Source organism: Plectrocnemia conspersa, unplaced genomic scaffold, assembly GCF_051122295.1.
Source record: "Plectrocnemia conspersa isolate PC_06_02 unplaced genomic scaffold, ASM5112229v1 ptg000003l, whole genome shotgun sequence".
Lineage (NCBI taxonomy): Eukaryota > Metazoa > Arthropoda > Insecta > Trichoptera > Polycentropodidae > Plectrocnemia > Plectrocnemia conspersa.
In genome coordinates, this window is record NW_028277167.1 from 12,637,378 (window position 1) to 12,662,910 (window position 25,533).

General features: G+C 30.5%; 1 protein-coding gene across 4 annotated transcripts in view; it reads right to left on the minus strand.

Annotated features, from left to right (window-relative positions):
- Positions 1-41: 41 nt before the first annotated feature.
- The window catches only part of Cpr (Cytochrome P450 reductase), a 31,551-nt gene continuing 6,059 nt past the window's right edge, over positions 42-25,533 (minus strand). For 2 of the 4 annotated variants that reach the window (XM_088183686.1, XM_088183687.1), the window contains exons 2-12: positions 8,285-8,475; positions 8,020-8,209; positions 7,772-7,921; positions 3,086-3,210; positions 2,824-3,012; positions 2,625-2,752; positions 2,323-2,564; positions 2,058-2,255; positions 1,650-1,988; positions 826-983; positions 566-764 (exon numbers count right to left, since the gene is read on the minus strand). In XM_088183686.1, coding sequence (XP_088039812.1) covers positions 620-764; positions 826-983; positions 1,650-1,988; positions 2,058-2,255; positions 2,323-2,564; positions 2,625-2,752; positions 2,824-3,012; positions 3,086-3,210; positions 7,772-7,921; positions 8,020-8,209; positions 8,285-8,454 — 2,034 coding nt within the window. In that variant the 5' untranslated portion in view covers positions 8,455-8,475 and the 3' untranslated portion in view covers positions 566-619. Of the gene's footprint in view, positions 765-825; positions 984-1,649; positions 1,989-2,057; positions 2,256-2,322; positions 2,565-2,624; positions 2,753-2,823; positions 3,013-3,085; positions 3,211-4,071; positions 6,934-7,771; positions 7,922-8,019; positions 8,210-8,284; positions 8,476-12,392; positions 12,410-25,533 lie in introns of those variants that run through there. The other 2 variants (XM_088183688.1, XM_088183690.1) reach the window with 2 other exon arrangements.

The window sequence follows — 25,533 nt, forward strand, 5'->3', positions numbered from 1 at the left end:
TAGGTGTAAAAGGTTTAAAGTTGTAATAAATTACGAGCATATAACTGTTAAAAATGTTTTACTATAATAAATTAGTGTTCATACAATATTTGCGATTGTAACAAATTCCCTTTATTAATTATTTTTTACAATATTTAATACAGTCCCTGTGTACACTTTGTCCTTTTTATAGAAAACATCAAAGCTGTTGCTTTGAAGACTAAACAGTATCACATTGAATGACAGAGAGGTATACACATATTAAATTATACAATAGTAATAAACTACTGTTTTATTTTAAAATACTAATGAAAATTATAGATAGATCTCTCAAGCAACATCATAGAAAAATATATAAAAAAATTATCTAATGACATGTATTAAAAATTTATTATATAAAAAAATGTAAATTAAAACCATTTTTAAAATGTTTACAAATAAATACATTCGCTAAAAAATTGAGACGCCCAATACTGTATCACATTGTTTTTAACACTTCGCGTAATATTTAAAATATTTTTACGTTAGTAACGGAGTGAAAATAGTGTATAAAAAAGTAACAAATGTGATTAAATAAAAATTCTGATAAAATATAAATAATATAATATTTATAAAATTAGAATAACAAAATTCAACCCTTTTAACTCCAAACGTCAGCTGAATATCTCTTTTGTGATTCCATTTTCTTCAAGTATTGGGCGGCTTCTGACTCGGTCATGTTACCTTTTTCGCGGATAACTTTCAAGACTATATCGCGAACGTCAAGAGCCATTGAACGTGCATCTCTGAAGAAGAAAAATTCATTAGATATTTAAAAAAATCTCACATAAAAAAATTAAAACATACCCGCAAATATAAACATGTCCGTTATTGTTTCCTATGACATCCCATATCTCATCGGCATTTTTCTCTAATAAATGCGTGACGTAAATCTTATGGGCTTGGTCCCTCGAGAACGCCGTGTGTAATTTTATTAATCCAGATGCTGCATATTGTTCTAATTCCTATTAATAAACAGTAAAAAAACCGTTGAGCATATTTACATATACATTGATTATTAATTATTATATCTCAAATAATTTAATTCATATGTATGTGAGTCAAATGAATATGTCATTTTCCTGTGAATTGGCAGCAAAATTGCATATACAATTGCGTGAAAAAAAAACACATCACTTTTTAAAATCATAAGAATTTAAAATATATAATTCAATATATGTAGATAATCCTTATGTGCCTTAGGGAAGGAGGTGTTTACAGTTGCATACCAGCCAAAAAACCGTTATTGACCAAAGAATGTCTAAACACATGAAATGGGCAAAGTGCTGGAGCTGTTTTGGATTGAGAAAGAACGACGCTCTCTGATGAGAGTAAAATAAATGAGAACTAATAGATCTGGAGATGCCTCTTATATATTTCAGAATGGAAAGAATCCACTTTATCGACGGAACAGTGAAGGCAGTGGATTATAAAATTTCCCTTGTAATTTTTTCCCCCCGATGAAAAACATTCGAGCAGTGGTGAGATTAAAAAAAAATTACCACCTCCTTAAAATATCAATGCATGTGCAGCAATCAAGTGCTAGAAAAATGTCATTGACATTTTGTATATTATTCATTTAACGATTTATGAAATATCTAATAATAATAAAATCAATAAAAAATTATTACCTCTTTATATAAAAAGTCTTGTTCTTTATGCCTACAACCAAAGTATAATATTGTATCTCCTAACGGTTTCTCCTCTTGTTTGGCGAGCTGCCTCTCCTGGATGAACCCTCTGAACGGCGCCAAGCCGGTGCCGGGCCCGATCATGATGATTGGAATCTGCGATCGCACCGGCAATCTGAACTGCGACTTTCTGATGAAGATCGGTACAACCGGCAGTTCTTCGCCTTCGTTCGGATGCATATCCGCCAGCCAGCAAGTCGCGACTCCTTTGTTGATCCTTCCGCAAGGAGTTTGATATTTAACGACCACGGCTGTTATGTGCACAGTGTCCGGATACATCTGTTAATTTAAAAAATACATAAATTGACATACAAATCACTTTCATAATACGACTTCACAACACAATACCTTAGGACTCGACGAAATGGAATAATAACGCGGTTGAAGTCTAGGCAGCAACTCGCACAAGTGATCCAACGGCGGCTTACACGACGGCAGATCTTCCAATATATGTACAATGTTTCTACACGAGTTCGTAACCCACGAAGCAAACATAGCTTTTCCCTCGGGTGTAGTCGACGACATGTGACGCAACTTCTCCTTATCCTGATGATAATTCGAATAATTAATATAAGACTTCACATATATGATATTAAAATATATATATACTAACATTTTCATCTGTACAATATTCAGCCAGTTCTTTCAACACGTGAGTACGTGGAATAGCGGTGATTTCCAAATAGTGGGTTAGAGCAGTTCTGTAAGAAGTCGGACAGGGGAACGGATGTTTCTTAGAGCTGTCGGTATCGGTGTTCACCAACGAGAATAATTGATCCAGATCCATTCCGGATAGTTCTCCGAGACGATTCACCAAATCAGAACTGTTCACGGGGAACATCGCCAAATGATCACCTATATTAAAAAAAAATTATGAATCACATAAATAAAAACATATGCAATAAAATAACTCACCGGCATCGTATCTCATCTTAGATCCTTTGATATCAAATTCGACATGAATGCAGGAACGATCTCCGCCATTGTGTAACTCTCTATTGACTTTCATCGGTGATAAGTATGGATTCTTAGAATCGAAAGGTCTGAAAAGATTATATAAAGACTTAATAAATTATATTACTCACATTTTAATTTCAAACATATAAATACTAACGGTCTCTGATTTTTATATGAATGCAATCTAGCGATTTCACCAGTGTAAATACGATCCATGGGAATCTCCATCGGCTCCAATAGTCTGTACTGTCTGATCATTTCTTCTTCTCCTGTGCTTTCGATGCCGAAATACTCGCAAACTGCTGGCCAAAATTTGTCTTTCCATGTTATGAAATCGTCTTCAATGCTTTAATATAAAATAGCCATAAAATCAATTTTTAATATTAATATTAAAAAATTATCAAATTAAAAATATTTACTTTGCGTCGTCGTCTCCTAATCCCAAAGTGTGTACCCTGTGCGCTCCCAACTCTTCTAATCTTTTATCGACATAAATACCGACCTCGTTGTAATGTTCGTACGTTTTATTGCCTAAGCCAAACACCTGTAAAAAAATGCATACATAATTATAAATAAAAGTATTGTGCATAAAAATTCTATCGAAATCTACCTAATTAAATGTATAAAAAAATGCCGATAAAAAACATCCATAACGAAATGTTCAAAGGTAACGAAATAAATACATTATGTATTTAAAAAAAATCTATTGATCTATAAAATAATAAGAAAATTACATAATTAATATATTAATATATTTAAATTTAATGAAATCTGTATTTTTAGCATGACATGACATACAAATGAAGTAGTTTTTAAAATATTTAGAACGCTCAAATAAAAGCAAAATCCATTTCACTCAAAAACCTGCAAGTAATTATGCATTGTTTTTTGGAATATTGCTGTAAATTTAAAAGGTAGGGAAAATTTAGAATAATTATTTTGATGTATATCTTCATAATTTAATTTCAATAAATGATGTGGCGTCCATAGTACGTCGACAATATAATATCAAGAACATATATCGTAAATAAAACATTTGAACAACTTTTCATTAACTATAATTAGCACACTAATTTGGGTAAATAAAAAATATTATGTTTGGAATTACCCCAATAGATACAAAAAAGTTATTGTAATGAATGAATGATTACTAAACACGACCGCTTAAATTATTGCCAAAATACATTTTCCATCTCACTATACGACATATTGAATTAAAAAAATCGAAAACTACGTTCGGCATTACCCCAGTCGTGATTAAATTAATTTATTAGTGTTGCCGTAAGCGCTTAGGGAAAACTTATTTAAATGAAATCAAAATTTAAATTGTAAAAAAAATATCGAAGCGACCCGCGATCGCTACCGTTAGGGCCAAAACGCAAAGCTCTCCGTCTCACTCACACACCTGTCCCCGCGCGAGAAGCGAATCTCGCGCTCGCCTCAGCCGCTGCAGCGGTCGAGCCGTACGTGCAAATCTCGCTGCTGGGGAAAACATTTCACCGTTTCACACAAAATTTCACGAATTGCACATCGTTTATGTAACTGGTCTTCGAGCGGAGACGAAGTGCGAGAGCGCGCAGTGGTTATGTCACGAGCTCGAGGCCGACTGAGAGATTTTATATTCAAATTTCAACAATCGACCGGTTTCGGCAAAGCGAGGCGCAATGTCCAACCGAGAAGGTTATGAACGTCAGCTGATGACGGCCATGCTCCGCGGGGCATAGCTGCCAACCGAAACGGCGCAATCGAGTTTGACAGAACGAGAGCGCCAGTCGCTCGGATTGGCAAGCCTGCTCTGACGCAGCGGTCGTCAATGAGCGGCTATACTCGATTCAGAAATCACTGTCAATGAAGCGCTATTTCTTTTATAAGTAGAAATTAAAAGGTAATACTTGGGTTATTTCATCTATAATTAATCTCGCAAGTCAAGACACGAATATACAATCGATATGATTATTGATATTTATGTTAACCCTTTGCCCGCAGCTGGTATTTTTTAACGTTATTTAGCATTTTGCTAATATGTAGAGGAACACATATTTATGCAATAAATTAAACTTTTTTTCAACCTTAAATTATATCAAAGGTTCATCATACTTTTAGGTGCCCAATGCGTGTTTGCGATTTTCTTGATTTTAAACACTTCGCAAAAATATATTCTTGGGTAGCATTGTACAGATGCTTACACTATTGTATTATCAAAACCATATATAAAAACTTAATACTCAAAATATATACCATATGATAAAAGCATAGCTACATCAAATGGTAAAAAACTACCACTATTCTCAAATATATTTATATTGGCAACTAATTATTTCATAAGTAAGTTATTCCATAAATGATCAGTTAAAAAATAAAAAGATTAATAATTAAAACAAAATGAGCAACATTTATTAGAAAATGATTGATAATTACAATAAATGGTCGGCTTTTAAATTATTGACAGCTGTGAAACGTCCATTTGCTATTCAAACCAAAACCTAACGTTCGAAATATGTTGGCCTTAACAGTTGATGTGTCGCCCTACAACTATTTTTTAAAACAAAATTCGCTAGTGGAGTTCATGATTTAACAATAACTGATCAATGGAAACTGATAATATTTTTATTGTTTAACTGATCATTTACTTAAATAATTAATTAGTTGCTAATATAAAATGAAATATAAATCTATTTTTTTAACTTGTTCTGAATTGTCATTGCTCTATTTTGTCATAGTTCTGATAAATGTTCTGTTTTTTCACGTTCTGTTTCGTCCGGTAACCAAAAATTATAGTAATACATCTGGAAACATTGCATCAATCAATCTAAAGAATTGGAACACATTCATACTGTGATTTTTGAATGAAGTGCAGTTGAATATTTTTTAACTATATCAGTTTTCATTGCATTCCGATTTGTTTGAGGCGTGGATATTTATGATTATCTTTAATATTATAAATATACGTAGTATTATTAATTAAAATGGAAATTTATTAACTAAACGATTAAAGACAAGCATTAACAGAACTATAATAATTGTTTTTCTGAGAAAAAAATAATAGACTTAATACCTAGAATTATTATTTTTATTTTCCTCCTTGATTAAATCAAAATAAATGTTAAAAAATAATACTAAGACAACGAAGGATTGTCATATTCCCCCCATTTTACAAAATTGATTAGAATAACTTGAATGATATTTATGAATAGAAAATCTTTTTTTTATTGTAGATATTGAAAAATCAATTATATTTTTGACCACCTGAACATTTTTTTAACCACAATGTAAAAAATAAAATAATTTTTTTTGATTGTCCTCACAATCTATAGATTTTTTAAATTTAAAACCTAAGCTAATGTTACAAATTCAAAAAATGTTTATTTTTAATTTTAAAACCAGATCAGATCCTGTATTTTATTTTAATATTAGTTTTCATATAGTTTTGTGTTAATAGATAGAGTTTAATTATCTTCTTATTTTTTATTATAATACCCCTGATAATATACGAACATGCCAGCCAAAATGAGCTTTATAGTCAGCTAATATAACTGATACGCCGATTAAAGATAAGCATTAGTTATGAAGGTTTGGAACAATATCAACTACACCCATACATTACTTAATCAAATTACAATTATGTATAATCAATAAAATAAAATGCATGACCATATAAAGTTGGTTTAGTTTTTAAATTCAAAAGTCACGAATTGTGAGATTCAATCTGAACATTGTTTATTATTTGATGTTTTACATTCGTTGTGATTTTAAAACATTGTTCACATAAGTAGGTATTTGAAAATGTAATTATAATTTTATAATTACTTTTTAATGCGATTATAAAATTATAATCAATCCAACGTTTGTTGTTTTATTTGTATTTTACAGTTTTTTAATAGCTGTGATAGGGCATCGTAAAAAACTGTACTGTTAAATTTTTAATAGAATCCATTACTATTTGTCTCTCAATAAACCTCTGATTGCAGATTCTTCTTGGTGATAATAGCGCAGATTTATTTATTTTACCATACACTACACATACGCTTATATATGTACGTACAGCACTAGTGCATCTATTCATACTACACGTTAATTGTACTAGTTTATTGTAGCTATCGCTGGAAGTTGGTTTATTAAAAATATGGATGGCTAGTCAAGAATAAGGGATGTGATCGAGCATCTGCAGATTATCAACAACACCTTTTTTGTACACTTTGTTATAATTCTAGAAGTAGTTTATTGTACAAGCTTTGTTAATAACAAAAAAAAAAGACAAGGAAAAAATTAAAAATTATTTACAAGGAAAATTATATTTTAGAATTTGCATATCTAATAAATTAATAATTCTAGATGTGTTTCAATGCAGTAATATAATAACATAATGTTTTTATGTTACTAGTCTCACATTTTTTTTAATAATATAAAATTTTATTTCTTTCTTTAAAATGAACAATAATACAAAAGTTTGTATAATTTTAATTTTCTCTCAAAAACTTGGTTTATTAATTATTTTGATTATTATCCTAAGCAAAAGGGTTGATATACCATGATTTTACTTTTATAATATAGAGCAATCTAAATTTCTAAATAAATATAAGAAATAAAAGTTAAATTTTGTATGAAAGAATTTTTAAAGCTGTAATTTACGATAGTGTTTCTCTAAGCCACATACTATATAATTGATTCAGAAAAAAGATCTAAAAATACAAAGTATCAATAACCACTTTTAGACATTATCGATTAATCAACTATATTCATCAAAAATAATAATCTTGTCCTTGTTCAATGATAGCAATAAAAGAAAACGGCTTTACAAGTGTCATTTGAAATTATAACAATTCTCATTAATTATAATCATGTATAATTACAGTAGCATTGATGTTAATGATTATTATTTTGTATTTATATTAATCATTGAACCTAAACTTGAATAACTATAATAATATCTATAAATGTATATGATTTATTAGAACATAAAAATTTGATTAAATCACACAAGCACTATCACAATTGAAGTCACGTACTTGTATTCATTGGTTAATAATCTCGCATTTGATCAATTGAAATAGTCATAGGGTGCATATAAATAAACATTCTTAAAATAGAAATCTTATGTTACTTACGGCATAATTGAGACCACCTAAATCAGCATCTCCGTTTTTGATCCATTCAAAGAACTCCATCGCATTATCGGTGGGGTCGCCCTCACCGTATGTAGCCAAACAAAATACGGCCAACGAATTTGGTATATCTTTCAACTGAGTGAGTTCTTCCTGTAAAGATTAATAATTTAAATCAATAATCTTCTCGTTAAACCATTTAATATTATTTTTTAATGAATCATGAATGATTAACTGAATATTAAACTGACCATATCACATTCTTCAGGATCTGCAACCATGCCCTTCAACTTATAACGCACGCCTTCTTTTGCCAAACGTCCGGCAAACTCTTCTCCGGTTCCTGTTTGTGAGCCATAAAACACCACTAAGCTCCTGCCTGACGATTTTAACTTCTTGATAAATGAGTTATCGGTGTTTGACATTGTCAAGCCAGCTGGTCTGAAAATCGTATAAAATGTTATTAACAATAATAAAATTTACAATTATAGAGCATTGATAAATAATAAAACTTACTGTATGGAATACTTTGTGGTGTTGAATTCTTCTTTCTGTTCATTCTTCTTGAACAAAAAGTACCAAGCCGCTCCGAGCAAACAGCCTATCAATACCCAGTCGATAAAACTAAACATACTTAAAAATGATTCCGCCGCAGCCGCCTCCTGTTCTTCCTTTATGGGATCCATTTTGAAGATCTAATGAGTTATCTAAAAAAAAAAAAAAAATTTAAAGACATAAACATTATAAAAATGAACAAGTCATTTAATTACTATGGAAAGTGTTTTATTTTTGACACAAAAGAGTCACGTATGTGTACTGTGATACATAAATTACAATGGCATATTATACAGTGTTATGGGACTACGTGACGCAGAGAAAGTTTAATTATTGTATAAGCTATAAGGTACATATTTCACTTTTGTTTCATGATCTATCTATCTGTGCACTTTGGTATAACCCGTGTCGTTTACATAATATAGAAATCTAGGTGTCAAGTCACTTATTCTAAGAATATACTCATAGATATTAAGGCACATTATTTGGAAGAAATAAAGCAATTTAATAAGAAGACATTAAAATTCGTTGAAAATAATTATGATACTGAAAAATGCCGATTATATTTATAGATATATATATATAATATATAAAATCCATCAAGTATTTTTTGCGCAATCGCAGATACGAGCATGCGTAACATTAATCACTATCGAAACGTAATCGGTACATTATACCAGACAGGTTTTTACCGAAATAAGATGGTGTAATTTTTCGACGAATCCAATAACTTTCTATAAAAATATTACTATAAATAAACATTTTATTTTTATATATTTTTAAAACAGAAGGCTAACCTAAGCACCATAAGCCGCGTTTGTACAAGTAATACAACTTAACTGTTAAGTTGTTAAGTCATCTAACTGACAATATAGTTACTACATTAAAAATACACACAGTTTGAGAAACAGACTAACACTAAACACAAATAGAAAGAAAAAACGAGTAGGCAAATATATATAAAGAAAACATTATTAAAAAATGTGGATATGTACAAATACAAATTTAAATGTGCAATTTGCACACTATGCTAGAGAGCAAAAAATGGGTAATGAATTTGAAAAAGCCAATTTTTTGTTGTGAGTCAAGGTTGCCAATTTAGTTTGGTGAAAAAGCTTGACAAGCATTATAAAAGGTCATTCAAAAATATTGGTAATTATTATTGTCGGCAGCTTATGCGAATCTTCAAAAAATATCAGAAGAAATAGTAGCCAGCGAAAATTTGTAAAGGAAGTCAATTTAGAGACTTGAAAAAAGATCATCAGATTTCATGGAACAGAATTTAAAAAATTGGCAATATTTGGAAAATCTCACAATAAAAATTCATCCTAAGCAAATGTAACGTTTCGTATGCCAGACGATAATCCTCTGTTCACGACGCTTAGCTTATCGGTTAAAAGCGGGAGATAAGGACGAAATTATTTTTGTACTGCGATGTTGAGATTTCATTCATCAACTGTTGAATACAAAAATGTTAAAAAAAAGGTTTTTATTATTGAAATATCTATTATGTAACATTTATTAGTTGGAGTTATGATTTTTGAATAGCTAACGAACTTTCATGAAAATACTTCAAATTTTGATATATCCCATACAATTATATAGATTTTTTGACGGGACACGATCGATGACGAAATTGACTGTTAAACGCCTTACAAAAAGATTTCCACTGCCTCAATTTTTTAAATGAGTTCATCAGCGACAACAGATGGCTTTCCACTCCTTTCTTCATCATGCACTCCATTCCTCTAACAGCTTTTAATTCGCGACACCATTTTGTTTATTCGTAACGACATATTACCAAATATAAAAACAAGTTAGTAAAGAGTTTCGGCAGCAGTTAGTGCTTCACGGGATTTGGAATTAACACGCATGTTTTAAACACAAACTGCAAACACATCTGTTGTGACTGAAGCCTGATTAGTTGTCTCATCGCTGAGAACGTAATACCATTAAAATGTTTAAAGAAGGACTCTGTAAATATATATATATTCCATGAATAACAGTTATGGAATTTTTTTGACAAATAAGGTTATCTACTGTTAAGCCCCGTTTAAAACGGTTTTGTCTTTTTCGCTCAATTGTTTGAATGGGTATATCAATGACAACAGATGGCCTTTTACTCATTCCGTTATTATAGACAGCTTTAAACACTATTGTACATGCAATTCGCGCTTTAGGGAATTAGGAATTGACATGGGTCATTTTAAACGCACGGCAAACATATCTCTGTCGTGACTAAAGCCCCGCTTACTCTACTACAGCACGCAAAAAATAAAGTTGAGAGCTATATCTTTTTTTTTACCTAATTACACTAATTCACGAAAAATATTTGTGGAAACCTTGAGAGTATTTTTTACATGTATATACATATATTTTTTCAACAAGTTAATCAGTGACAACGGATGGCTATCTCATCATTTGTTTTAAAAAACAAAGAAACGAAAAACCAACGACATTGCCATTTATAAAAATAAATTAACGACGAATTTATATTTTTAGCTTATGACAATTTTAAATACATTTACTCTGCCACGTCACACAGACCGTAACAGAAACTATAGTGTTGCCAACCAAGTAAACAAAAATAAAATAAGATTAAATATAATAAACGTGTTTTTGTATATAATAAATAGTATTATTCATAAAATACAACATTTTTATCTTTCTTTGAAGGAAAAAATCCCTACAATATAATTATATTCACATGTACAGCTTTGGCCAAAATAATGGCGCATAACACTTTACAAGTGCATAGTCTGGCCGAAATATTTTAGCAGGTAGCTTTCACCGTAATTCTAAGAACTATACAAAGGAATTTATCGATATTAATTGCTCACCTGAGTTGTAAAAAAAGATTGCAGGATCAGCTGCATGATTTCATTATAAATAAAATTGTATTGAACCACGTGTACATATAATATATTATATAGAATTGAATAAAACAATATTATGCCATTATCATGGCGATTGTTACTATTTGAGATAAGTTAATACATAAAAATTCAATGTAATCTATTCGATGATGACGTCATTCCTATGTGCAGATTACAACAAACAATCAATACGTATCTTAAATAGATTTTAAAGGCATTTGAAATTAAATGAGATGTGATTAAATTATTTTTTATTACCAAGGTTAAACATTTAGTAGAATACGCGTTGTCTTATCAAATTAGTATTTCAAAAGTTCAACAATGTATGTATATACATATATATATACAATAATAGAAACACTTCATTCAAAATGTTTAATAAAAAATATTATTTATTTATGACGAAATTAAAGAAAAATGGAAATATTTCACAGATTCACAGAATAGTATCACATATTATAATAATCACAAAATTCAGCGTTAATTACGTGACGCAAGTTAACAGGCAAATGACGCAACTCTCTTTCACGCAAATACCTGTTTGGAATGTCAAAAATGTATATTGAGGTAGGACTAACAATTTTATTGCATCTTAAAATTATGATTTTCTTGCGAGTATTATATATATACATTAATAAAAAGGTTAACACTGCTCTTTAAATTGTTTTATTCATATTATGCGTGTTTTTTTAACCATGATCGTATAACAGCGGTTCCGGCGAAACCTTAACTGTTTATCGGGACTCAGTTAATGGTCGAATTATTAATATTTATTCGGAATAAATACATTTTAAGGATCAGGCCGATTTGCCTCACTAAAACGTCTGCGTGTAGCGAAAATGTTAAGTTAAATTTTTAACACAAATACATTTATATATAAGTAAACAGAATACATTTTAGATTTGAGAATAAATAAGGTTTTAGAGAACAAACAAAATACACAAATATGTATGAATTAGGACTATTAATAAACGCACCAGTTATTATCTATATTTAATTAGTATATAAGAAAACACCAAGGTAAGAATTAATTCGAGACACTGGAAATATTTTCAATGTAACACTTAATAATATAATTTGTATCTTTAAAATATAATAATTCCATATACTATACTATAATAATAATTATATTATAATAATAAAAACATATATTATATTAGCAATGTAAATTTTAATAATAAAAACTTATTCACCTGTTTTAATTTCACGAACCAGAAATTATAAAATATATATATATATAATTACTTTCGCTTGTTCACAATAAAATAAAATAAGTTAATACTACGCGAGCACTCGTATTACACTTTATTACGTTTAAGACTTTAATAATGAAAAGTAAGTTTAAAAAACACTTCATAATCATTCCTAGTCAATTAACAGAGTCGATAAATCGCGTCCGCCTCGCGCTGACGATAATTTATACTGACGGTAATAAGCAGATATTTATGTAGAGGTCACATTATTTAATAAATAATTAAACTAACACATAAAATATTTGTTCTAACCTAAAACAATTATATATGCTTTAGTAACATTAGTTTGCAATATTTAGTCGGATTTAATATAAAATGTATGTTAAATCATATAGTAATAATTTAATTATTTATTAGATTCAATAATGCAACCTTTAAGGGTAAAATTAATATTAACAATAATTACTGCCAATATGATTGTCAGCACGAAGCGAACGAAATTGATCGATTCTGTTAATTAATTGTAATTAAACTAATACTCAATGACTAATCAATGTCAAAATGATTCCTTTGGATTTTTAAACGTTTTTAAAGCATTATTATTATCATTGTGTTACGAGAACTTGCTCAAAAAAAAAAAAATTGTGGTGTAATTAAAGTGATAATTATTGATTTTCTAGATCGCATTTCACAATTCCTGGATTGAGAAATTTCAATAGGTAAATCGATTTTTATTAATGCAGTCAATTCATTAGCATAATAATTTCATTCTTTCCTGATTTTTTAATAACATATTCGGGTGCAAATATACAAAGCCAAAGTTACGGCAGATGAAGTAAAAGTACATTCACACAAATCACATTAATTTTAATTCTTAATTATTTGAACATATTTTTTTTAAATATGGTATTCATATCAGGCGCGTGCGGTGGGATACATTCCCTTTCGCTCGCTGGTGTGTTAAGTGACGAGAGTGAGTGAGAGATAAGAGCGTGCGTTACATGGCTGGCGTGTTAAGTGACGAGAGTGAGTGAGAGATAAGAGCGTGCGTTACATGCGTTCCGCACGCCCACTTCTTCTGTATCTCACCGTACGCGCCTGATACATATGTGGGGACCAATGAATGACAATCACTGTCTTTAAATATCATTATATAATATTCTTGAATCAAGCGGAGAATATATTTGTCAGAGACGTCATTTCAACTTTTTTCAGAAGGAGGCAAAAGTTGGATCGTTTTTTTTAAATATTTTAATTCTATTTAAATTCATAGTATTTCATTAAATGACATGAATTGTTCAGGCAAAATTCAAATTTTAGAATCCACGTCAAAAGCAAAAAAATATTTCCGTCGCCGTTGTCTAACGTTCATATTAAATCTTTATTTAAACAATATTACGGCTTACAATAAGTGAGAATCGAATGAAGCATATCTAAACCGAATTTTGAACAACAGGAAACGCAAAAAACAGTTATCCCTTCCCAGAAGGCAAAAATTCACGTCAAAAGCAATAAAATCGTGTCGGCGCCGTTGCAGTGGGAACGCGTTTTTGCTCCCTACTATTGACCAAAATTCGGTTTGAATATACATTGGCCAATACTATATCGATAAGGATAGCTATCATATTTTTAAAACATAGTGTAATATCCAAGTGCAGACAAACTATGAAGCAATATGCGAGATGCTACGTCTGTCTGTTCTTCTGCTTATTTATCCCTGATTACTTAACTATAATTAGTTAATTAGAATTTTTATTAGATTAGCATGGGGTTTGAATAGAAAATGGACGTTTCACAACTGTCAAATTGAGTTTCATAGACATTTTAGAGCAACATAATTTAACTAGCGCCTATCACTAATAGAAAAATTCTATTGATGATAGTATATTTGGATTTAACTAGTGAAAATATAACTTTACTGAAAAATACACATTGCATGTAAATAAATAATGATCAGTATGTAAATGTATATATGTATGTATAATATATATGGAAATGTTGAAAACATATAATTTTATTAGCACCTGCCAGATAAATTATATTTTCACTGGTAAAAATATATATCTACCGGAGAAAATGTGTTTTGATATTATTTTAATTAGGACTTCAAGAACCAGGTATCCACGCATTTTTAAAATAACTGAATACCTTGTTTTTTTAACGGATACCTGGGCATTTAAATTTCAATATAATATTTGATTTCTCTAAATGAAATATACTATGTATATCTCACACAATTTTCAAGACGCGAAATTCTCCGGCTGTTTTTCTATTTCGCAAAACCTATTTAGAGATTAAGTGGGTAGTGAGAGCGGTGTATCGAAAATGTACAGGAAGTCCCTATTCAACAGTCCGAAAGTATTGTTTCACAATGTAGGTTTTATGGCACAATTCGTTTCGGCATCCTCAAATATTTGCCGTTAACAATAAAAAGAAACTGTGAGTATTTGAAAAAAATACACATAATCAGGGGACGGTTGTACACAAAAAACGACATATTATTTACTGTCAGTGATTTATGATCGCTCGTTATCCATCGCTTAATGATTAGCACCGCTAATAAAAGATGTGAGCAGATTTTTTAAAACTATTTCAATGTAATTTTGAGTTAAATTACACATAATAAATTATTTGAATAGGTAATTAATATTTATTATCGATTTAGAAGTAACAAAAAATATTTAATCTTCACTTGCAAATATAAAAAGAGTAAATTCTGCATGTACAATTATGTGATACGTAAATAGAAGATTTTCATTCAAACTTTTATGATGCTTTCAAAATTATAATCTGCGCGAGTTGACAATAGTCGGCACTTCATAAAGTTTCTGTTAATCCTTTGACTCATAGTAGAAACATATTTTTCCTGTCAACAGTATATTGGGACGAGTGAGCCATTTCACGTGTTTTTGCAATAAGCAAATTCATATATTAATATTCTCCCACGCGCACGGACAAAAATGTATGTCATTAAATGACATATATACAATGGGAGGGGGGCAAATGCCCCCACCTACCCCCTTAAATATATATCTTTCTGGATATAACTAAATATAACATCTCAACTGAGATTCCATATTCTAACTAAAAAATTCTGGATGTAAATCTTACACGTGTTTGGGAACCAACATCGATATAAACGACAGATCGTTATCTATAATTATTATTTTTTTAAATTGAAACAGTCTTTTTCGAGTTTACCGAATTATAGTTGTTACAATTTATTGTTGAATAAAATAAAAGCTTTCAAAACAATAGACAGAAAAATAATTTTGAAGAAATTAGAGAATATTTTAAGTTGATTTAATAATTATTTAAAAAAATAATCATATCTCATTGTACCACGGGGGTCTAAATTGGGACCATTGCTATTTATATTATATAAAAATGTAAAATACATCTGTTTGCAGACGACACTTTAATTTATTACATTGGTGATAATGTTAAGGAAGTTGTAAATAATTTAAATAATGAATTAAGTATAATATACATGGGGTTAAAAAATAATGTACGTAAACTAAATGAGAATAAAACTAAATATATGTTTATTAATCATAAAGATAACAACATTAAATAGTTATAGATAAATATATTATAGATATAGTTGATTATATAAAATATTTAGAAGTAATTGTAAATAAAAATTACATATTTAAAAAATAGTAGAAAATAGGTATATTATCTAGGATGAGAAATATGCTAAGTATAAACATAAAAAAACTTACATTGCCTCACTAATAAAAATAGATTTACTAGTTGTAGAAGTATGCTTGATAGATTTGAGTGGTTGAATGTTCAAGAAATATTGAAGATTTAGTATTTATATATAAGTTAGAAAATAATATATCACCAGAGTATTTTAATAATTAATAAGAAAAAAGATGTACATAGATTTATTACTTGAAATAGAGATTATTTAAGGATAGTCAGGTATAAGAAAACGAGTACAGACGGTAAATATCATTTAAAATAAATAAAAATTAAAAAATTAGAACATTTAAACACAGTTTTAAAGTAAAATTTGCATTTAAAAAAAAACAATTTTATATTTATTTATGATTAACGCGTCAAAGGGTTAAGGAAAGTAGAAAATCCTATTTTTTTCACTACGCTGCTAAAAAAAATGCTAAAACGCAATTTTTTGCGTATAAGCAAAAGTAGGTCGGATCAGCAGGGGCGTCCAAATTCCAGTTAAAGTATAAAATATTTAGGTTTTTATTAATATTTAATGAGTAAAATTAATTACCATTTTCAGTGTTCTTTATAATTTTAACAAAAACATATAACACATAATAAACATTACATACTTTACATTAAAAATATTATTTCATACTAAATAATTGAATATGAAGCAACCATATAACGGTATTATCTTTATTATTTCACAAAATCTAACCACAAAAAGAGTATTAGTTAATAACTGCGCTGTCTGAAAAAATCTGAATCACTTATTCGAGGTGTTTCGTCTTTTTTTATTATAAATTATTAAATATTTCTAACATTAGTGACATCTCTGTCAATAAATATGTATTAGAGTTTGTGTTAAGTAATTGGGTGAATATATTATTGTATCACACATGGAACCAAAATAAACATCTGTACTTTAGACGCGATAAAGTATATTTTTGTGTAGTTTTATCGTCAAAATATTACGCAAAACATGTGTTTAAAATATATGAAAATGAAATGGGTTAACCGTTTCGGTGTATCTGTTTATTATTGTCTCGCATACATTTTTCATGAGACATCGACAAAAGACAGGTCAACGGGTTATAAGGTAGGTATTGCATGAATAAAATTTGAATACTAGTCGTCGTCAGATTTTCAAGGTGGCATCATTTTTTTGTTGGCCAGACTATTGTCATCAGTTCAAGTTGCGTATGCGTGAATTGGCCGCGTTTTTAACATACGTGATGATTTACACGAAAGTGAAAAAATTTAAAATGTGATGTAATACACGTAACGTTGGCTTTTATTCGGATACGGTCTACCATTTCTGGTTTAGCGATTAAAAGTTCATGAAGTTTAGAAATTGATGCAAAGTATCAGTACAGTGTATCATTTGCTAGTTAGATTGACTTATTTTATATGCCGATATAAAACACGCAGACTTGACGACCTTCTCTGAAATACGAGTCAAGGATTTGTTCATTGTACATAATGGAGTGAGGATTATAAACTAGTCTTTTTTTCTAAAAAGAGCGGTAGAAACGAACAGTGCCTAACTTCGACATACTAAAATGATCAACCAAACTAATATTGTTTGTTTTATATTATATTAATAATTAATCCAACAACGCTATAATCATATTCATGATGGTAAAGAAATTTCTTCCTCTTTCATATTATCGAGAATTCTCGATACAGCGCATGAAATTTAAAAGGAAGCCCTCTCTAATTCCCAAGTAATGGCACCAAAATACTTTACAAAATAAGCATCCAACGCAGATTTAAAAAACAGAAGTTAGTCTTATTATGTTTTATTTTAATGACAACAAATTAAATAGTCAGATTTTAAAACAACTTGGTCAGAATTTTATTAACGGTCTGGTCGACAAAGATTTTGCGTAAATTGAATATTTACGACCGAAAAGTTTTCACTGATATTGTATTGGTGAGTGCCCACACAAACTTTTATAATTATCAGTAGCGTAATTTTAATAATATGGCAATTTAAAAATTGCGATTATTTGGCACATTTTTCGATCGCACACAAATATGCCGGCTGTACGTGACAGAAGCCGCCGTCCGGACGGCATATGAAATTTGCGACAGTGTGGTCGCTTACTCGAAGTCGTAGGTCTCGGCCGACTTTAGTTGTAACTTCGGTTCGAACAAATTTCAGAGAGTGTAGTGCAGGCATAATGGTTAGAATAAAAATAGCATACGATCAGAATAAAAATATAGAATGAGGGTAATAATTTTAGAATACAATTTAAATGAGCAATATATAAAAGAATTGTTCCATAAAATGAATTGTGCTTTACTGTTGGGCAGATTAGGTGCGAGCGGGCATTAGTCAGAAAGTGAACACCCCATGAATAACTCTCAACGAATCTAGTAAGTTGGATGTAGGACGCGAAGGTATTTAGAGGAATAAAGACAGAGCGACATTTTATAATAAACCATAATACATATCATTTGATCAAAATTTATATTTAAAAACAAAGCACGTGGCACGTTGACATTTGATAATGTCAACTGAGCGCCATCCAGTGAGATGAATCGTGTCTGGGATGAGATAATGCCAAAGGTCATGTATATTAGCGATAATTCAGTGAAAGCCTGGAGCGTCGTAGTGGTGGTCGTAGCAAAGGTCTGAAGTTAGTGTTGTTTACAGGAATTTTTGATTCCGCATTGGTGCGTCCGAACTACCGATATGCGAATAACATGTCGACCAGTTGTACCATCTTCAGCGTTACAGCAATTACAACACTACACGTTAACACTATTGGCCACGAAAAATAATGATTCTGACCATCTACAAAAATAATTCTAACAATTGAATATAAATTCCGACCAATTGATATAATAATAATAATAAGTTCTGACCATCTAATATTTATTCTGGCCGCTTACTATATTCTGACTAAAGATTCACGCGGGTGCATCTCAGTGAGTATAAAATAGCAGTAAAAATTGAAAATAGTTGTTTTCAATCATATAATTGTAAAGCACGTGAGTCTTGTGTTTGATGACTAATTACACATACGCATGTTTTACATTATAATCTGATATAAATAAATTTAGAAATATGTAAGAGAAAAAATTAAATTAAATAAAACATGATAAGATTTCTTCTTATGCCTGCTCTACACTTTCTTGACTTCGCTTCGCCTCGGCTAGCTTCGAGTGACTTCCGAACCGTGTTAGTATTTGTTGCCCTAATTATAGAGGGCACAAAGACAAAAATATGGTTCACCTGGGTGCAAATCCAGTTAATTAATAAAATTCTGATGGAGGAATTAAGGAAAAAATCCCTCTTTGCCACATGCAGGTGGCTAAATTACTCTCGAAAGAGGTCAAAATAAATACGCAGAAGATATATAAATGAGTCCATGGACAGTAATTAAGCACACAAAAAAATATTGTAGTGCTTTCATAATAAGATTCATAGCGTTTGGGCGAATATCATTAAAACCATCAGGCAAGACTGTGTTTCATAAGAAAAAAATAGTAAGTGTTTCTTAACGTTTTTGATATATTAAGACATTTCGAATTGCCGATGACTAAGAAACTGTAGCATCTTTAGCATGGGTCATAATTTTACACGAGATCTTAAGCCCCACCATGAACCATCTGATGTAAACTGGTCTTCCTGCAGAAATTCGGGTACTAAAAAAACACAAAGGGAATTCACAAGTTCACATTTGAGTGCAGCCAGCAGAGCTGGCACAAACATGTTCAGCGCCCCAAGCTCTAAAAAACAAACGTCGCTTGGGATTTTTTTCTGAGAGAGCTAAAAAATGTTGTTTAAAATGTATCTCGTAATTTTTTTCTTTCGAAAATGTTAAAAAAAAACGAAACAAGATAATAGAAGATAAGGGACATGTTTGACACGTTGATCAAAATAAAAATCATTGCATCGCAATGAGTCACATGTTTGAAGTGTATTTTTTAGGTAAAAATATTATAAATAATTATGATAACGATAACAATTTATACATAAAGCAAATCCAGAACGCTGATCTTGGAATATATAACGAATAGATAAGACTAATAGCTGTTATCATTATTATCGCCATCAATATTCGAGGACATGTTATTTAGATAAATGTTAATACATTAATTAAAAATATATTAATGTTACAGAAAGGGTTTAGATTTTATACTTATAATATTATGGGGGGACAAATGGATAAAAACAATTGAAGAAAGATCTTAGGTATAATGAACTTTAAAATAACGCAAATGATAACTTTGACTTTATAACAATAAAATAAAGCTATCAAAGATGACAATAGATTTATATAATAATTAATTGAGAAATCACTAAAACGATCACTTTGGCTTTAAGCAACGAAATCGAAATAAGCCATATGACAAAAATGGAAATAACAATTGTGCAGAACACCGGGTACTGCACAATAACCACCAACTTTCAAAATACATTAATAATAAATGCAGCTTAAATAACTTTGCACTAGCAAGGGTTACCACTCTGGGGACTACACCTTGGCCATCGTCGTTCGAATTCCTTGACTAATCCCTAATGTATTTGTGAATTCTCATCTGAAATATCAGCAAATTTCTCGAAAAAAGGATCATAACCATTTTTTGTTAAAAATTGAAATTGTACGAATATTTTAAAATGTTTTTTGTATATTTTTATACCGCTGCATAGGAAAGGGTGGTTTTGAGTAATTTTTACTGTGTAATAAGTACTGTGATCGGGAAGTGGTAAAAGGTAACCATATTAGGCCATCTAGAACTTGCTTTTTTTCCAATGGGTGTCAAACGTTTAGGGTGTTTCCAAAGATTACACGGTTGGTTTTTAATTATACACGTCAGAGGTTTTTTAAACAATCGATTTAAAATCTTATCAATGGATGATAAGGGAGCACATCGAGGGATCAGATTGAGATCACCAGAAACTTACTCTTAACTATCACCGGACTAACAATTGCTACTCGACACACTAGCGAAGACACTCGGACTTCAAATTCCTGCCATTTTTCTCTATATATGTATATATGTGGCGATTTATATAGGTTTCTAAAATAAACTGTTACCACCTTTTCCAGTGACTATGTGGCCGTAAAGTCGCAATCCCGAAAATATCTTCCGCACATATTGGATTACAATAATGGACACCTAGCATATGCTACATGATAAGTAAAACAATTTTGCTTATACATATTGATGATAATTTTCTTAGAAAATAAATTGAAACCGTTCTTGAAAATAAAAATGCATTATAAGCTATACAAGAATTTTTCATAATACTAGGAATCAGAAAAAAACATTGCAGAAAATGATTGCAGCATTTACGAAATATGATTGTAGGTGTACAAACAGTAAGACTTAGCAGCTTACATGTTTTTAGTTTTATTCACTCAATAATAATTTAAACATATTTTTAATTTAAGCAACAGTTACTTCAAAAATTGTCAATGCAATTTCTGCATAATTTATAAGTTCAAATGCAATGAGTCATTTTACACAAATTAATTTAATACTGACATTAAAAGTTTTTATTCACACACCTCACCGCAACATATTGATTCATTGTAGTACGATATCGCCAGTTTCAATGAACCACATTTCACTCACTGTAGTAAAATATATCATACGTATGTTAAGGAAGAGGCGAGGCAACCTTTAAGGCTCGGCCACACAGTTCTCAGTTGCATCAGTTCTGTCTGACAGAACTGATGCAACATCGCATCATACAACCATACCGCCTGACCGCCGCGGTCAGATATCGCTTCCCGCCGCGACAGACCGCTCTCTGTGTGACCGAGCCTTTATGTGTGGTTGAACTACACACTACTTTCCGTTGGCTATTTCATCAAATCATATTGATATAAATGTTATATATTAAATTCTACGTGTTCCAAATTATGCTCAGTTGTACTCTAAGACCATGAGAAAAATATAATCACTCTGCAGTTATTGTATTTAATTTCCAATCCGTTCGACAACATTCAAGTATATTCTTGAACTGTGGGCTCGCTTATGACAAGTTTGAAATATATGGAATCAGCGTTTATGATAATCGCTCGATGGTTTGGTGACGACTTCCGTTAAACAAGGTCGCGTGGGTCAATTGTAGTTGGCCGACCCTAATTGGATATTCAATTCTTTCCTGGCAAGTTCGATTGACCCCAGACGTAGACACCATCACGATCTAAACGTCATAGCAAACGACAGCGATCAAAGTGCACAGTGACACGAGCCATTTAAAATGATCCATATTTCATAAAAATAATACACTCGTCATGAATTAAAATAATTATGAAATTGTACAAACGCTGTGCATAAGAACACCTCGCCATTGAATTAAACCAACGAAGGTTGACAAAGTGCATGTAGATGTATCAATTAAATTTAATACCTAAGAGCAAGATTGACGACCTCGCTATGTGATCGAAGGAGAACGTGAAGAATACGTGATTCCTTCCATGCTGCGGTTTAATTTCATTTTTGGGACGATAAATATGGTCTGTGGATTTGTGCCATGACTTGCGAGAGATCAAAAAAGAGGCAATTGCTTCCTATCGTCCGCGTCACACGAGATCGTCTACAATTCAGAAAGACCTTGGTCTAATGAGTGCCATCGGAATGACCGATACGTATATAACGAAGTGATGCGTAATAAACCAAACTTATGTTTACGTTCTTAAATAATGGCATGCATATTAAATTATTAATTTATATACAATAGATTAACGTCAATATACCATAAAGACGTAACTGGGTCATTATATCAGTGTTTATAAAAATAAATAGTTAATCAAATTCAGTGTGTGAAAAGATTGAGTATCCACCAAATATGATTTTGAAGTAAATATTTTATTATTGTAATAATTCTAATATAACTTTCTCATAGGCAGTTAAATGATAAGATTTAATAAAAATAATTTGTAAGAATCCTGTTTCTAAGGGGCAAAGTTTATCAACCTTTTTGAATGATGTACTAGGATAAAATTGATACATTACGTCATCAATTGAATTACATACAGTTTCTTTATTGGTACTCATTTGCATTTTTATTCTGACTAATAGAATGTAAAGAACGTAATTTTGACACCAGTGGCGCCAATTTAGTAGCAGATAGTTTAGTATTCCTAAAAAGAGATTTCATTTGAAAGTTTTCTTACTGATCAGTTTGACCCAATTATAAAACCATTTTCCTTTTCTAAGAATAAACAAGTGATTCATCATATACGATTGATCGGTCTGTTGATACGAACTTCTTGACCTAAACCTTGCCATATATGACATAACTGGTCACAATATTTTGGGGCATTGATTTAACTCTAAAAACATCGAGTGTGAAATTCCATTTGTTTGGCACGCGAGAGGAAAAGCAAACCAGAAAAGATAACTTTTATTTGTTTTCCTCGATTTGATATGATTAAAGGTTAATAGACGATGAACTTATAAAAAAAATTATATCACAATGATTTATTATATTATATGACTTGACAAAAATCAGTAGCGCTGTTATCGCAGTCAAAACGTTTCGCTTTTAAATTGTCACGATGACAGGAGATAGCGATATTGTTTGATAATCGTAAAGGTTTATCAGTATACGTATGTAGATATGTATGTACACGTTGCCATTCAAAATGAAATATGTTAGTTATAAATCTAGATTTTTGAACGTTACATATTGTAAATAAACTATATTACTAATAATATAAATAACATATTATTTAACTAAGTAATTTTAATTTAGCTTTGTAATAAGCGTTTAAAAATAATATGTATATTACAATATTTTAAATTTTCAAATTTAAACATGAACGTAACCGAGCGTTCACACTATCCAATTACGGGTCGGTTTTATCGCTTTTGTCGTGATGGTTTTATAAATAAAAACAAATAAAAATTAACCGTATTTTGATCAATGAAAAAATCAATGAAACTTATACTTAATTTTGCATCAAAAATGATTGGATGGAATTTAAAAGTAACGTGTTTATTATCGACAAGTGCGTAAAACAGCTTTAGCATATTAATTTTTTTTCTGAGAATTTGGATGGTTTCCATGTAATGGATTATTTATTCTAAGATCCTTTTACAAGTTGCGGATATTATGTTGTTTTTGATTTTCAGTATAAGTTTTACGCATCGGAACGAAATTTTAACCACGAGAAACAATGGGGAATGCGTTGACTCAACGTGCGTATCCAAGCGTCTATGATTGATTCCAAAATAAATATACTAATATGGCACCTGTTGAAAATTCAACGGATAATACACAAAGTAGTTAATACCGGTATTGTCATTATTATTTTAATTAATTAATTGAAAAAATAATAAGAGTACCGCTCGCATGATTCATCATGTTTATTGATTAGAAACACGGCAACTAATGTTTCAACGTATTTAATATTTTAATCAAAACACTTTCATTATCTACGAGTATCAATAAAAATCAATAAGACGTCTGTGTACAAAACCCTTTTTGTCCGATTAATTTATGTACTTTCATACATGCATTACATTGTAAAAAAAAATAAAATTGCAGGCAGCAAATCTTTTTTCATTGGAAACAATAAATCTAAGACAACATCGTCTTTGATAAAATATATACTTTTCATATTTATTCACTTAAAAAAATACCCGTCAACACGTTTTAATTATATCGTCTAAAACAACATATCTTTAGTTGGAAACAGAAAAAAATAACATCGCATTATTTTCCAATGCAAAAGGTTTATTGTTTAACAAAAAACAAATTTCGCGTATTTTTTTCAAATATGTTTTTTATTTAAATATAATTATTGAGACTTATTTATTGCTAATATTCAACACCAATGTTAAGTGAAGCTATTTGGATAAAAATGTGTGTGAATGGAGATAAAAATGTACAAATAGCAGAAATAATTTCGGGTATGCAATAATTGCTTTTGTTTTCACTTCGCCAGCCATCCGTATCATAAAAAAGAACGCGGTCATTTCTCTGTAACATAACATAATTACTGGGAACTGCTAACTACCGTTATATTTCCATGAGATGAAGCAAATGTATTCCTCTTATGTTGACACTTCGCGCATGTACAAAAATATCGAACATGTTGAATTAAATTTTTAAATTTTGGGACAAAATATCGGCTGATTAGATTTTTTGTCTGTTTGTGCCGGTATTTCGTCCCTATTGAAGTAAAAGGGATGATATTATTCCCTGTGACGAGTCCCAATGGACAACAAGTTAACAGTGCAGTATTGTTTCGGTATCGAGTACATTATATATCGTTCAAACGAATGATATAAAAATCAATCCTAAACGCTCATATAACTCGATTCTTGCGATTAACAAATTACATCACAGCAAAGCATCTCAATCATATTGAATTATATAATATTAGGAATATATATACATTCTAAATAAGAGTGAGAGATAAGGGCATGCGGACAGCATGTTCTTATCTCTCATTCACTCTCGTCATTTAACACGCGAGCGATCGAG